Source organism: Taudactylus pleione, unplaced genomic scaffold (assembly GCF_031769625.1).
Source record: "Taudactylus pleione unplaced genomic scaffold, aTauple2 ptg000154l, whole genome shotgun sequence".
NCBI classification, from domain to species: Eukaryota; Metazoa; Chordata; class Amphibia; order Anura; family Myobatrachidae; genus Taudactylus; species Taudactylus pleione.
In genome coordinates this window covers 9,694,311-9,710,263 of record NW_028284556.1, presented here as the reverse complement: position 1 = coordinate 9,710,263, position 15,953 = coordinate 9,694,311, and the positions used below count along the sequence as shown (strand labels likewise).

General features: G+C 46.3%; 1 protein-coding gene across 1 annotated transcript in view; it reads left to right on the top strand.

Moving 5' to 3' along the window:
* LOC148521894 (solute carrier family 22 member 2-like) overlaps positions 1–11,722 on the top strand; it is a 78,859-nt gene extending 67,137 nt beyond the window's left edge. The window contains exons 8-10 of the mRNA XM_088474484.1: positions 5,332–5,440; positions 10,541–10,653; positions 11,619–11,722. Of these exons, the coding sequence (XP_088330610.1) occupies positions 5,332–5,440; positions 10,541–10,653; positions 11,619–11,722 (326 nt within the window). The remainder of the gene's footprint in view (positions 1–5,331; positions 5,441–10,540; positions 10,654–11,618) is intronic.
* Positions 11,723–15,953: the final 4,231 nt, after the last annotated feature.

Genomic DNA, 15,953 nt, shown 5'->3' with positions numbered 1-15,953 from the left:
TCTTTATAAAGGTTCCAGGCAGAATCCACACATTAAAGTAAAATACTTTTGCATTTTCATGAGTGAGCTCAACTGTACATGAAAGTTCCAGCGTAGACGACAACTGCAGTAAGTGCAAGAAATCAGGTCCTGTTATTTCACATTTATCAGACAGCTAATATATAATGTGTGGAATTAGTAGAGCCTTTAGGACAGTTGTTCCCAAACTGTGTGCCGTGGCACCCTGGGGTGCCTCAGGACACTCGCAGGGGAGCCTCAGGATGGTGGTCCAGCACCAAATCAAATTATTTATGGTCAATGTAATGTAAATATGTGGACAAATAGAAGCACAAACCTGTCCACCACCACATAACTGAACCTTAGGATGACAGATAAGCACAATATACTTCACTTTACAATTTTTTTTCTGAATTTCTCAATAACAAACTTTTGGTTTAGGGGTGTCGTGAGAACAATGCTGATACTCTAGGGTGCCGTGGTTCTAAAAAGTTTGGGAACCACTGCTTTAGGATGTAACAAACAAATGAAAAGCAAATTAAAGATTACTATTATGTATAAAATAATAATTTTAGTGTTAGTGTAACATGCATATGATCATCATACATCCAAGTCATGCAAGTATCAGATTTCACTCGTCACTTTTCAAAGTCATATGAATTACATACATTGTAGTCTATGAAAAATATAAATGTAATGACTAGAAATGTGCGCAACCCCTGTGTTTTGGTTTTGGATCTATGGGCCTAATTCAGACCCGCTCGCGAGCTCAGGACGCTCGCAAGCAGGTCGATGGTGCCCTAATGCGCATGCGCACAACGGAGGGAGCTCTGTCATGCGCATGCGCGAGACCCGCATAGCGACAGCCAAGCTGTCGCTCGGGGTCTCGCACCAAAGGGGGCGTGCTGTCGATGGTGACTGACAGCACGCCCCCTTTGGTGGGCGTTCTGGGGGCGTGGCTGCCAGACGGAGGGGTTCCCATGGGAACACCTACCATCTGGAGCCGGCCCACTGACATCACTAGTGATGTCAGTGGGAGTGATTTTGGCTCTGATAGAGCCAAAATCACTCCAGGGCTTGCGGCAGCGAGACCCTACCGCAGGGTCACGTCACAAGCCCGATGGTCTTGAGTCTTGACCATCGCGACCATCATCATGGACGCTCGCTATAGCTGTGGGTGGTAACCCACAGCTATGCGAGCGTCCAAGAGGCCGCCCTGTTGAGGTAGGAGGGCCCTGATTCAGAGCGAGCGCTCTGGTCAGAACGTCCGGCTCTGAATCAGGCCCTATATCTTCTTCATGTTTTGGATCTGGATTTGGTTTTGCAAACACTGACCTTGCGTGTTTTGGTTTTGGTTTTGGATCTGTATTTTGTTTCTAAAAAATCATAAAACAGTTGAAATTACATAATTTGGGCCTGTTTTTTGTTCCTACAGTATTATTAACCTAAATAACATTAATTTCCAGTAATTTACAGTAAATTTTGACCACTTCACAGCTCACAATATTGAATTCATCCAGTTTAGGCCAAAAGGTCGCACCGAGCTAACTGGCTGACTAAGCTAAGAGACAGCAGAGGACATCACAAACGTGGCAGTTGAGCTTCCAACATGGCACTGCAGTGGTAGACAGTAGAGATGAGTGGGTCCGGTTCTTAGGGAACCAGACCCACCCGAACATCGTTATTCCAAGCCAGATCCGAGTCAGGCTTGGGTTTTCCCACCTGACTTGGATCCGATAACGAGGGAAAACATCATCGATCCCGCGTCGGATTCTCGTGGGTTTTGGATTGCATATAAGTTCCTACCCGCTGTGATCGGCACCATTTGCTTGCTGAGTCCATGCAGGGAGGGCTGTGCTGTCCAGGCTGTGTGTGCTATGCTGTCCATCCATGGGTTTGCTGTGCTGTACATCCAGGGGTGTGCTGTCCATCTGTGGGTGTGCTGTCCATCCAGGGGCGTGCTGTCTATCTAGTGTGCTGTCCATCCAGGGCTGTGCTGTCCATCCAGCGCTGTGCTGTCCATCCAGGGGTGAGCTATCCATCCAGGGCTGTTCTGTCCATTCAGGACAGATCTCCACATCTCATCTTTTCGGAAGCCACCAACCGAAGAAGAGAAGAGAAAAGCATGAAGAGGGGACATGAGGAAAAAATGTGTGTGGTGGTGGTGGTGGGGGAGGGGGTGAGGGGGGGAAGAAGGGGGTGCAGGAGGAATGTTAGTGGTGGGGCAGATGAGGGAACAGAAGGGTTGGAGGACAGATAAATACAAACAAAGATGGAGAAACAAAGGGTCAGGCGTCCATAACATTGCTACAGACATAAACTACTGGGGGGCTTGGGTGAAGAGAAACACATGAGGTGAAAAAGAAAAATAGGGAGACATGGTGCACATACAAAATTAGAGAGAGAGAGAGAGATACACACGGCCAAATAGCCACATGGCCACAAAGGTAGAGAAAGAAGAGAATAGAAACATACAATGAGACAAAGATGCCCAAATATATATCGTGGCCATGAAGTTAGATGGAGCAGAGCCGGCCCTAAACAATTTGATGACCTAGGGAAGATTTTTCCTGGTGCCCTCTAGCACCGCTGCTAGTTTCTCTTCTGACCCAGAACCCCTCTCCTAGCACAGCACCCATCACCCAGCAGCACATATCACAGTAGCAGCCAGCAAAATTCATCACCCCTCACCCATAGCAATCCTCATACACAGAGCTGTAACCAGGGCCAGCAACAGAAATCTCGGGCCCGGTACACTAATGTCTCTGGGGGCCCCACCTTCTCACCACCAGCTCCAACCCCACATCCACACATACCTCCCCTGCATGTGTGATATGTGAAGCATGATATGTTAACTGTAGATATGCCAGCTTTTGAATAAAGTAAAAATAAACTATTACTTACCACACTGTCACTGATGATGCAGGCTGTATTTCTTGTCTGCCGTCTCTTCCAAGGTCTTCTTGCTGTGGATCCCTCAGGGGTAGGAACAATGGTGTCTGTAGCCAGCCACCCTCAGTCCCCAGCCCCTCATCACCTTCCTCAAATTAATTCTCTCATCACTATCTTCAGCCCAAAAGCCCCTCATCACCTTCCTCAGCCTATATATATATATATAAATCACTGGATATACTGTAGTCCGGCACTCAAAGATATGCACAACTCAACTTGCCTGGGTGCACAGCCAAAGGAGTAATACGTGAGATGGAGAGTGAAACGTTGATCCATACACCGGCTCCGTCTGGCTTCATTACTCACTAGCTGTTTAGTCCTGCTGAGTGCCTGCCACTCTCCATCTCATATATATACTACATACGCTGTTTATATCTTGTCATCTGTACCAGGAGTGCCGATTGCCTGTGTATTCTACATGAGTTTTTCTAGTCGGGCACCCGGGCAAGTATTGTTTCAATTTGGGGAGTGCCGGACTCTTTGTGCTAATATATATATATATATATATATATATATATATATATATATATATAAACAGAATAGGGTTCCCCTTATTTAATAGTAACCAACACCAGGCTGAACCAGCCAGGGGAATAATGCCATAGCAGGGGGTACACTCAGTGTGTGGTCCCCCTGCTATCACATTAACCACCCCCAAGCTAGTCAGCCCAGTGCTGGAATTCCTAAGAAAGTGGGGATCCCAAAAAGATTAAATTTGGGTTCCCACCTTCTGAGCAATATCCAGCAGTGCTATGCCCCGCACCCCTGGCGGCGGTGGGTGACGGGTTCATGGTATAATAATATTGTTCTATACAGGCGGCCTACAGGTCCCAGCAAGCCTGCCCCAGAATGCCGGCACTCTCCAAGTGCCTACATGCCTAGTCATTAAGGGCCCATTGGCACCTGTAGTCCACCTGTAAAGAAAATATAAAAAAAAAAAATGCAAGAGACTTGATTGTTTTATAAAAGTTTTTATACAGCGTCTTCACCTAGGGGGAAGCGGCCTTTAAGCTCTTTTACATGGCCACCGCCTCCCCAGGGCTTCTGGCGTCTTCTATCTTCAGGAGCTCTTGCATGCTCCTTCCCCGCCGGCGGACTGCCAGCTGCTGCCTTGCACTGGCTTCTATAAGCCAGCCCAGGGGGCCTGGGCGATGACGCGACGAGCCATAATTGGCTCGCGACGGCCATCTTGGATTTCAGAAATGGCTCTGCGGCGCCATTTTTTAAATGGGTAATGGCTGACAGGCACTGGATCCTCCAGGATCCAGGTCTGCAGCCACAATCTAACCAAGTCCACTGCCAATAACGACTGCTGCGGCCACTGATGCCTGCTACCACCAATGCCCCATTACCTGCAATGCCAATTCCTGTACCGCCAATGCCTGCAACGCCGCCACTTTGCCCAATACCGCTGCTGCTGCCAGTGTTTCCGGGCAGCATCAGTATTGCCCGCCACTGCCACCCTCGCCGCACCTATTCCCACTACCATCGTCACCACCGCTAGTGCTGGATATGATGTTGCCCAGTGCATAATCACATCTGCTACAGTGACAGAGGCGTGCTTTGATGTGGGCTGAAAGCACATCTCTGTCACTGAGGAATATCTATAGGTGCCTCATCTTCTATTTTTCAATGGGCTCTTACTCCCCTGACTGCACGTCCCTGTGCTAAGCAGATCTATGTAGTGGGTGTTTGGTGGTAAATAGTGTGTGGTGGGGCTGGCAAACAAAAGGCTGTACCGCTGCATTGTGTAAATGGCTGCATTGGACGGGGGCCACTGTGATGTTGCAGGCAACATGCTCCTCAGCTAGCATGCAACAGAGAGTTTTGGACCAGCCTGGGAGGAGCATGTGACCCCTGCCATCCAACCCAGTCTTCCCTTGCTGTGCATGCACTGTGTAAGTTAAATATTACTTACAGTATTCCATTCAAAGCAGATGGAACAGGGAAGAGGCAGGGAAGATGTGCAGAGTAATGGCAGATATACACAGTAGACATGAGATTGTTATATGTACTTTGTTTGGGATATAAATAAAAATACAAGTTATTAGGTTGACTGTTTTTACCCAAGGAGTCAAATACATGAAATGGCCAGCAAAGAGTGCCTCTGACATAACTTAAACATGTTATACTGTACCGAGTGTGGTTTGGTAATCTGCCTGTTGTCTGTTATCCCCTATCCAGGATTCTGCTGTAGGTAATAAGAACAAGAGCTTAGATTGGGACAATGTGTCTTTAAGTACTCAGAATCAAATAATATATCCTATATCCTCAAATGTTGTATGTAATTGTCTTGAAAGAGATGTGAACTATGAACATGGTTAATTTTCAAACAGTGTAGTACATTCTGTCTAACATCAATCTTATGTTTATAATGTGCAGGACTACATTGGCTTAGAGTAACACTGGGCTGTGTGAGCAGAATGGGTATTACACTGTCCTATGAAATGATTTGTTTGGTGAATGCTGAGCTGTATCCAACTTTTATCAGGTACACAGTCAAGATAATATTATACCAATATAATTTTATAATAAATTATATAGACTATAAAACAAAAAATCGTAAGAAAAAAAGAATAATAAATGGAATATTATTTATCTAATCTCTTCAGTTATTCTTAGGCAAATCCATAGCTAAAGGTAAGTGCGTTCACAATGAATGCGGCAGAATTCTGATACTCTCTGGTATCCCAATTTGCATACATCAAAGGCGGCAAAGCTTATGTAGAAGTAGGTTTAGTTTCCTCTAAAGTGGGTGATCAGGGCGGTGTTTGGGTGGATTGGGGATGGGGCATATATATATATATTGGGAAGTATGATATATATGCACAGGCAAAACACAGGACACAGGTACTTGTACTACCACAATACGTACCCTGTTGTCACCATATCAGGATGGCAGCATCAGATTAATCTAATTAAAATATATTTTTTAAATGAGCAAAATGTTTTAAATATTCATAATTTTTTTTTTAAACAAATTCAATTTGAGATTGTGAATTTTTACATATCAGGATGGCATTATTGTAGCATTTGGAGGGGGTTCCAGGGAACTGAAAGCTGCTTTGTGTATTTCTGATGAACAATTGGGCTGAGAGGAGGATAGAAGACCTACATCCACACAAAGGGGCAATAAGAAAGGAATAGAAATACATAAACAGAAGGGGTTGATTGGGATGGAAATGTAATCTGGAAAATTTCTTGAAGCAGCCCTATAGTTGGTGAGGGTGGTTATGTTAACGGGGTGGGGTCTGTGGAGGGGCGACCATCAGTTGTTCCATTGAAGCTTGCACCATGCGCAGAGGCTCCGAACTCTGCCTGATCTGAGCTCCGATTGTGGCAGCCGGCAGCCATTGTGAATCAGCCCAGCATAGGGGGTGAGCCAGGGGCTGTGGCAAGTCACTAAGGGGTGTAGGGCTGGCAACAGAAATCTGGGGGCCTGATGCACTCATTTTTTGCCCCCCCCCCATCGCTCCCCGCCAATTATAGGCCAGCTCGAGAGTCTTTCTTACCTATATGGTGGTTTCTCTGCAATGAGGAACCTCTGAAGAATTTGATCCTCCCTGAGCAGATAGCGTCGGTATTCACTATTCATACAGGAGATCACATGGTCCAGAAGATGCCTGTTTGCATAAAAATTTAACAAATATCATCATCATAAAAACTGAGCTTCAACCAGATAATACATAAGGCCTGATCCACACTTGTATGCAAACCTAATTTGCGTACAAGTCAGATGTTTAATGATCGGCACGGAAGTCGCAGTCCGCCCGAGCCGCAGCATGGTTGACATGCTGCAACCGTTAGAGGGTGGGGAGGTGGTGGGACTGAGAGCGTTCTTGAAAATGGGGATGTGTTGGGGGATATCCACAAATATTAAGTATACCCCGAATATACCTCCGATGTCTGCTGCAGTCCCTCCCCCTTTCTGACAGCAGCAACAACCAGGGTCGACAACAGAAATTTGGAGTCTTAGCAGACTCATGTTTTTGCCCCCCCATCCCTCCCCGCTAGGTACAGCCCAATTGTCATTGACCCATCCCTCATCCCCCTGTGTCTTTCAGCCTCACCCCTCCCTGCATCTTTCAACCTTTTTCTAATTCTCACCTCCCCTGTGCCTCTCAGCCTCATCCTACCCCTGTCTCTCAGTCACTTCCTACACTTGTCTCTTAGCTTCACCCGTGTCTCTCAGTCTTATCCCCCCTCTATGTCTTTCAGCATCCCCCCACATGTCTCTCAGTCCCATCAACCTGTGTTTCCAGCACATTCCCCTGTGTCTCTTTATCTTTGAGTCTTCAGCTCCATTCCCCCATGTCACTTCACCTTTATTCCCCCCCAACTCTTGCCGGGCCAGTGTCTCTCCATCTCAGCCCACACTTACCTTCTGCTGCCTGTTGAGGCTGCTACTCCCCTTCGAGGGTGGCTCGGCTCCTCTCCTATTCAGTGAAGTGACGTTATGATTTCATGAGCCCTTTGGTGGCACGAGAAAAAACTTTATTGCTCTAGGCGCCTTGCTCTCTCACTTTCTGCCTGTTCCATGTTAAATATCAGCAGCACATACAAGGGGGACACATGAACTGGTCGAAGCCCCTTGTGATCTCGGTGCCCATACAAGTGTATCCCTTGTGCCCCCCTTTTGCCGGGCCTGTTTCGCTGCTCAATTTGCCAAGCTCCAGATGGCATTATCCTATAGTAGCCTCTCTGGTCAACAGTCGTAACGCACGCTCATCTCGACGGCACACATGCACATTGGCTGCTGAGGACTCGAACTAGGAAGCAGGGTGATAGCTTTACGCTGTCGCACTGTTTCCATCTCTTTGCCAAGACAGTCTCTTATCGACGCCCATCTCCTGGCAAGAGGATTTTAGTAAATTTGCTTGAAAATATTAATTTTTTTACATTACAAATTTGGGTTAAAAATATTTATCACATCCACCTTAAAAATGCGAATTGTGATAAATATACCCAATAGATAGATAATCCCACCTCTACTAACAGCAGGGAAGGAGGAGAATCAATGCTGTCGGTCTGCTCTCTCTCAGGGCTCTATTTATTAACATTATTTTTACTAAAATAAAGTGAAAAAAGGTGTTTTCACACTCTTTTCACATTATTTTAGTATCACCTAAAGTTACTACAGGGCAATTGGAGTAGAATTCGTAAAATTCGACTCCAAGCCCTAATTGTCACTTATTTTTAGTAAGCAGATCGCATTTCCCATAATTGTAATGGAAAATGTGATCTGGCCAAAGTTACTAAAACTAAATTGTGAAAAAATCCTGGGGAAAGCGTTATCCAGGGTCTCCCCCAGTTACCGGACTCCTGCTCTGCTCTAACGGGCAGAGCAGAGCCCGGAGCCGGCCCCTGTGATCAGCTGTGCGGTCTAAACAGACCACACACTGATCACTGATATAAAAAAAAAAAGTAAAAAAAAAATTGTAAAAAAATAAAAACTTACCTGAGTCCAGGGACCGGTGATCGGGGCTCCCGTGATGTCCTCCCTCCGGTCAGCTGGTCTCCCAGCCTGTACTGGTGCCCAGCCGCTGCAGTTTGGGATGTCAGCTGACCGGAACAACGGAAGACATCACCGGAGCACCGATGACTGCAGGTAAGTGTAATTAAGGGAGGGGGGTTCGCGGGGGGGGGTCCGCGATCGTGGGGGGCAGGGCTTAGCACCAGGATGGGGCTTAGAGACGGTCGGTTGGCGCATGCGTCGGCACTTGTCACGGTATTTTTTGTGAAAATACCGTGATAAGTGTGCGGAGTGGATTCGCAGGGACAGAGCTCTGTCCCTGCAAGGGATTTGTAGTAAATCCCTGTGATATTGCCTGAATTCGCAATGCGAATTCAGTCGGTAATATCACACTACAATCTGCATTACAAATGCGGATTATAGTAAATAGGGTACGCAATCGGGAAGCCGGCGGACGTAAGCAAAACAGCCGGCTTCCCGACTGCTTTATCCCGGCGAGGGTTAAACGACAGGCGTCTAATTCTACAATGACAGGCCTGTCATTTTACTGATGCCGGGAGACCGGAGCCCAGCATCCCGATCGACGCGCTGCTGGGCGCCGCTTTGGACTGCCGCGGGGTGGGGGTGGGTTAGGTTTAGGGCTCCCGGGGGGGGACTTAGAGTTAGGCATCCCCCCGGGAGGTTAGGGTAGGCGGCGGGGACGGGGGGGTTAGGTTTAGGCACTTAGAGGGGGGATTAGGGTTAGGCACTGGGGGGGAAGGTTAGAGTTAGGCACCCCTAAGGAGGGTTAGGGGGGTTAGGTTAGTTGACACTTACCTGGGGACAATCAGGATTTTCAGCCGTGTCGGCCTGCTGCTGTCGGGGTTCGAACCGCCGGACTTGTGTCCGGTGGTAATTCGTATGTATTCCGTAAATATAACCCTTATTCTGCTAATAGCATCTCCCCACTCCTCAATGGAAACACCTCATTGTTACATTGTAACAATCTATGTGCTTAAATCAGCAGCTGGTACTTATGGCTGGGTGCACACATGGAGATACTCTATATATCGCTCATTCTATAAACAAGCGATATATTGCGAGTGCATTGACTGGTGTGTACACCTAATATGTCTGTGTATGACGTCATTTACAGACATATCTGGTTGGCCCTGCAGCACACCGATGCCGATATATATCTGAAACATATATTGGTGCATCTGCAGATTTGTAAAGGCGACCCGCCAACCTCCTGTACACTTGTTGCAGGGACCACTGACATGGACATCTCAAATGGGCGGGCCCAGTTGTGATGTCAGCCCAGACACAACAAGCAGCCGATTGTTAAGTGTGTACAGGTTACCAGCAGACCGATCAGTCATTCTAGTGTGTATAAAGCATAACACACAGCAGAGAGAACCAGGAAACAGTTTAAAACAGTACAGATCATCCGGGTAGAGCTCAGAGGCTCGTTCCTCAGATGGAGTACCTGCATATTCTTTACTTCTATGGCTGGCGATATGGCGTGAGGGTAAGGGTGGGAGGTTGTACTCAGAAACCACCCTTAAGTGTGCCACTAATCTAAAATATAATGCATGGAAGTTCTTATTTAGATGTTCAAAAAATCTTTCCTTAAGTCTGCTTTATGATTCAGTACTTTGTGATTTTTTAAATGACATTTTAATTACTTTTGTATATTATAGTTTTTGCAAATTAATAATTAGAAGTTAGGGATATGTTGAATATGAGAACATAGTTGTGTAAGTAGAGGATTATGTTTTGTGTCCTGACACATGGCTTCTGCTTTGATATTCAAGGTAATTAATGATTTGAGATCTCTCCCCCTTCATGGCCAAATCAATGAAAGTTATAGCTTTGAGACATACGTACTCTCCTGGAATCTCAAGGAGACCTCTGAATTTCAGGTGACTCTCCCGACTTTGAGTAGAGTATATCAGTCCCCCACATGTCACTAACTACCCCCTGAAGCTGGCGGTTCAGGCAGGTTAATGTTGCAATTTACTTTGAATCATGTAATTGTGGCCCTGCCACCAGCTTTATAACACAAGGAATGTATCTATCAAATCTGTTATTATTTCTCTATGTCTTATATATTTATGTATGGTATGCCTTTTTCAGAAACCTTGGCATAATGGTCTGCTCATCAATGTGTGATATTGGTGGAACTATAACGCCCTTCATTGTTTACCGATTGGCAAATGTCTGGAAGGAGCTACCACTTATAGTATTTGGTAAGACAGCCATAAGAGTGACATAATAGATATTTGCAAATGAACATATTTGCTATAGTCCATAAACAACTTACATATAAAAAGAACACAAAATAGACATATATTAAATTAGTTTGTTAATACATATTTTATTGTGAGGATTAGTTACGGAATAAGGGGGGTATCCAATTAGATGCGATAATCCAATTTCTCCCATAAACCCGCGGTCATGTGGTACAATTTTTGTGAGATAACTTTCCTCCCAATTCTATTTACCTTTTTTTTCACAAAAAATAGGTCATTTTTCTCGAGAGAACTTTTCTCCAATTTTAATTTTCTTGAGAAACCACTTCTCCATAGTAAAACACTGCCTTTTCGCAGTTTGTGGGGCATAATGTATAAGGGGCACTACTACTGCGTGGCAAAACCTGAATAGGCTCTGTGTAGCATAAATTTAATGAGGTCTATGTGGCATCACATGGATGGGCTCTGTGTGGGGGCAAATGGATGTGGTTTTTTTAACACTGGGGGGGCCTTATAAAAGATCTTGCTATGTGGCCCACAAAGTTCTAATTACGCCCTTGCATGCAAACACAGAGGTTCTGGATTTAATATGAACTTGCATGAGTCATCATGTTTGCTCAGACTGAGGTTAAAAGGATACTTTTGTAGCTTTCTCACAGGTTTTTATCAGACTGACAGTTTCCACTGGAATCAGCCCCAGAACCAGTGAAATTTAAGAGTGTCCCCATTTTTTAGGTATTGTGTGATAGTGTGTGGCCCTGACGAAGTTCAAACCTAGATAAAAACCTAATCCTGTTAAATGCCAGATTTGGTGGAGCTAGGTCCACAACTCTGGCCGTGCATGAAGGACAAACAAACTGACAGACAGACATGCTCTCTCGCTTATTATATAGTAAATATAATTATTTTCCAAAGTGCTATGCTGAGCTCATGCTATTTTCTGGCCTATTTTGTGTACACAGCTGTGATCGCAATACTGTCTGGCGTACTTGTGCTGTTTCTCCCAGAAACCAAAGGACAGGCTCTCCCAGAAACCATTGAGGAAGCAGAGAGTCTGCATAAGTAAGTTAGATACAGTGCTGTGAATCTGTGCATTCACCTACATCATTCTATTCATTCTTCACTTCATTGTGTATTAGTTAAATGTGTGAATTATAACACACCCCTAATTATTATAGATAACAAAAGTCCCCCCAGAATTTAGATACTTTTATAAAAGCACCCAGCTTTCAGCTTCATACCTTTATGTGATCACAGAATTCCTTAGTGACCATTATTACCTTATAATTTATAAGACGGGAGAAAACTATTTGTGAATTTATTACACATAAAAGCAAACAATGGGCCTGATTCAGCTTGGTTCGCAGTTACAAAGACGCACACAATCGGTCGATTAAGTCGCACTGCGCATGCGTATGCAGCGGAGTGCATGAACTAGCAATTGCGATGGGAACTGCAGAAGCTATGCAGACCCAGAGCAGAGTGAATGACAGGAAGTGCCGTTTGTGGGTGATGTCGGGGGTGTGGTCGTGCGAACGCAGACGTGACTGTGCATTTCAACGCCATTGCAGGGGTGTGCATAAATTAGCCACTGTGATACCAGATGCCTCCTGAGTACTCATAGCATGAGCAGAAGTTAGCAATTCCTGAGTGAGGTCTAGGCTTCCTTACCTGTGCGTCTGGGTCCAGTGTTACTCGATGTTACCGATTGTTTCTCTATGTTGGCCAAGTCTATGGATGTCTGTAAAGGTAAGTGGGCGTCCTTATGTCAGGCTGAGTACGCAATATGAATGCACACATTGAATTAGCACCGCAGATATTAGCAATGCAGTTGTGTGCGTATAATCAGAATAGCGATCCATGCTGAATCAGGCCCAATGTCTGATTACATTAATATAGGTTACAGGTACAGTAATTTTTGCTCTATCAGTAACCCATGTATATTTTTTTCTAATTTTGTCAGGACTATTCCAGTTATTACAAATTGTTTATTGCACTCTAAGGGCTCAATCCAATTGAATAGCGCTGGGAAGGAGCTCCTGGAGCCATTCAATTCAGCGTGCTGTTATTTTGGAGAATGTCCGTTCTCCCGCCAAAGCATGGTGTTTAGTCGCGAGAACCGGCATTCTCCGACTTAAGTGCCCGGTGCGATGCTGTTTCCACCATGCTAAGGGCAGAAACTGGCATCGCGCCAGCAGTTTTGTCAGATTTCTGTTCGCGCCCCAGGATGGGTGCGAGAAGAAATCCTTCAGTCGGGATTAATAGCTCCAGGAGCTCCTTCCCAGTGCTATTCAATTTGCGTTGCATTGAATTGAGCCCTATATGTGGCGTAAGTGAAGTCAGTTTGCATCTTGCTCTGGATCAGTATCTCAAAATTAACATTGGTACATTGGTGTATGCAGGTTTAGTAAGGTGGTTCATGAGCCGATGACACACCGTTAGGAGTAATCAGATTAGACCATCACCCAGGATAAAATAAACTTTTACTGCATCTTGTGTCTCTTCTGCAAAGTTCTTAGCTACAGCACAGACCGTATGAAAGCTATGGCTCACAGAGGTGATCTCAAGAGCTGATATTGTCTTTACTTTACGACTGATGGTGGGATGTATTAACGGGGATAATACGGTAAAACCCCCGAAAATGCAGTTTTCGGGGGTTTACTGCATTCCCCATATGTACAAAGCACCAGAATGCATTGTCCCGGTGGGTATTGCCACCTTCTCATCACCCCCGTGGCCCACGGCCTTGAACGCATGTGCAGGATGCCAGAGGGACTTCTGAGTGTTAAACCAGGAAGCCCCTCTGTCCGGAGCCATCGCAAAGGACGGCTCCTATCGGGAGAGCTGTCCTTTGTGATATTCTAGCTATATTCCTTGGTAATGAACCGCGCTATGCACCCGAAGACAGGCGGGATGTGTCACATTGCGGATCCGATGCTTAGTACATCCCGCCCTGAGTTTGCCGCTTGGTTTATCACCTGTACACAGCATGCCTCTAGTCATTCACCTTGCTCTCACTTAGGACCATAATCATCATCACTTTATTTCCTTTCCTTCCCAATGTGGCCCGGCATTCCCATACACTAGTATGGGGACCTAAATTCATCAAGCTTGGCTTCAGGAACATTCACCATCTTCAGTTGCCATTTGTTCCTGCACTGTCATTGCTTCCCTATGGGAAGGAGTCCCGGGTTGCGAAGAGGGATACTTTCGGATCCCTCTGCCCCTGTCCGGCTCCTTCTGCCAGGGCTTTGTGCGCCGGTGTGATCCCTAGTTCATGTACTAATGTCAGTGATCATTTTCACTGCTACGAATGCAGGGAGACAGCTGATTTTTGACTGAAACTGATAAATTGCTCCGATGTTCCTGGCGAAATAGAATGTTAACTATCAGGTGCCGTCTGACCCCCAATAATTAACATAATGAATATGGCCCTGTACATCAGACCACACTTCTAACTTCACTGACAGGTCAGGCGTGACCTCTCCTATGCATTTGGCAAATCTCAGTTACTGGGCTCTGGGGTCTTTCACGTCACAGACTCTTTTTACAATCAACTGTCCACTCACTTTACCTTTCCTACAGTCAGAGTCTGAGCACAACAACAATACCTGTGATCATTTACAGCCAGGGCTAACTTTATGGGGCATGAAATTGTCTCAACAGTGCACGGCTGTACCCAGCACTCCCACCTGCCCCCAAACAGCTAGGTTTGTTCTCCCCTCCAAGATCCCAGTGATAGGGCCAGGTCCCATTTTATGCTCTGTAATCCCAGGATACAGCATGTCACACCCCAGGATTGGTACCTATTTACCCCTGATACATCAATCAAACATATTCATTAACGGATCATTGCATATAAACAGGCTGGTAATGACAAATTTCATTTATTTATACAAACGGTTCATAATTCTATCACAACTAAATATTTATTCTAACTAACGGACTCATTTATTATTAGGGGCCTGATATGGCCGTCCAATATTCACCAAGCCCCGAACACTGAAAATTATCGAAGTTAGCTTGCGAGAATCCACGCCATCTTCAGGTGGTGCTGATTCCCAGCTTCCAGCTCATTCCTATGGGAAGGAGGTTCAGGATTGAAAGAGGGATCTGAGTGGATCCCTCCACCACCTTCACAGCGAGTGACCTGCAGACAGTGCCAGATGAAGGCCCACATGGGCCTGGAGCTGAAATTTATAAAGGGCCTATTGTGTGCACCGCAAGTGGTGTGTCCAGTGCTTGGGGGGTTGACTAGTGATGTGGGGGTGTTGTCTGCACGGAATTGGAATGAAATGTCAGCGGCATCAGCCCGACGGAGGAGATCCCAACATCGCCAGGTAAGTAAACCCTTCTCCCCCCTAAACCTCCCTTAGGGGTGCCTAACTTCCCCCCCGTTAGTGCCTAAAGCTAACCCCCCGCCCCCTAATCCTTACCCACCCGGAGGGGTGCCTAATCCCCCCTAATGGTGCCTAACCCTAACCCCCTTCCCCTACCCTAACCCTCCTGGGGAGGTACCTAACATTAAGTCCCCCCGGGAGCCCTAAACCTAACCCTTCCCCCACCCACGGCTATCCGATGCCGACGCCCGGCTTACCTACGATCGGTAAGCCGGGTATTGGGATTCTGTAGTGGGGCTAAAGATAGGCTAAAGATATCTTTAGTCCCATTTCGGGATGTCGGTGTCCGGATATCGGTGGGCGGGATAGCGCCAGCAGGTATCCTGACTACATCCCGTCTGCACAGCAGTTATGGCCTGTGTTGTGTGGTGTGACTAGTCCCAACCTTTAAAAGCCTAAGGGGTCTATTTACTAAGCAGTGTTATGAGACAGAGTGAAAAGTGATAAGAAAGTGATAAGGTGCCAGCCAATCAGCTCCCAACTGTCATTTTTCAAACACAGCCTGTGAGATGACAGTTGGGAGCTGATTGGCTGGCACTAGGGATGAGCGGGTTCGGTTCCCTGAGAACCGAACCCACCCGAACTTCGGGGATCCGGGGCGATCCGAGCCCAAGCTCGGATCTCCCTGTCTGCCCCGGATCCCTCTCCCGAGGCAAAACCTCGAGATCTGCTGTCGGATCTCGAGGTTTTGCCTCGAGCGGCCATTTAAAAAAAAATGCCTTTGCCTTTAATGGGCAAAGTGCTGATTGGCTGACAGAGCCGTCTGTCACGGCTCTCAGCCAATCAGCATTATGGTGCTCATTTGCATGTAGCACGGACTCGTGAGATCCGTGCTACATGCATCTGTGTGATTGACAGTGACACAGAGCACAGATGGGTCAGTGAGACCCGTCTGTG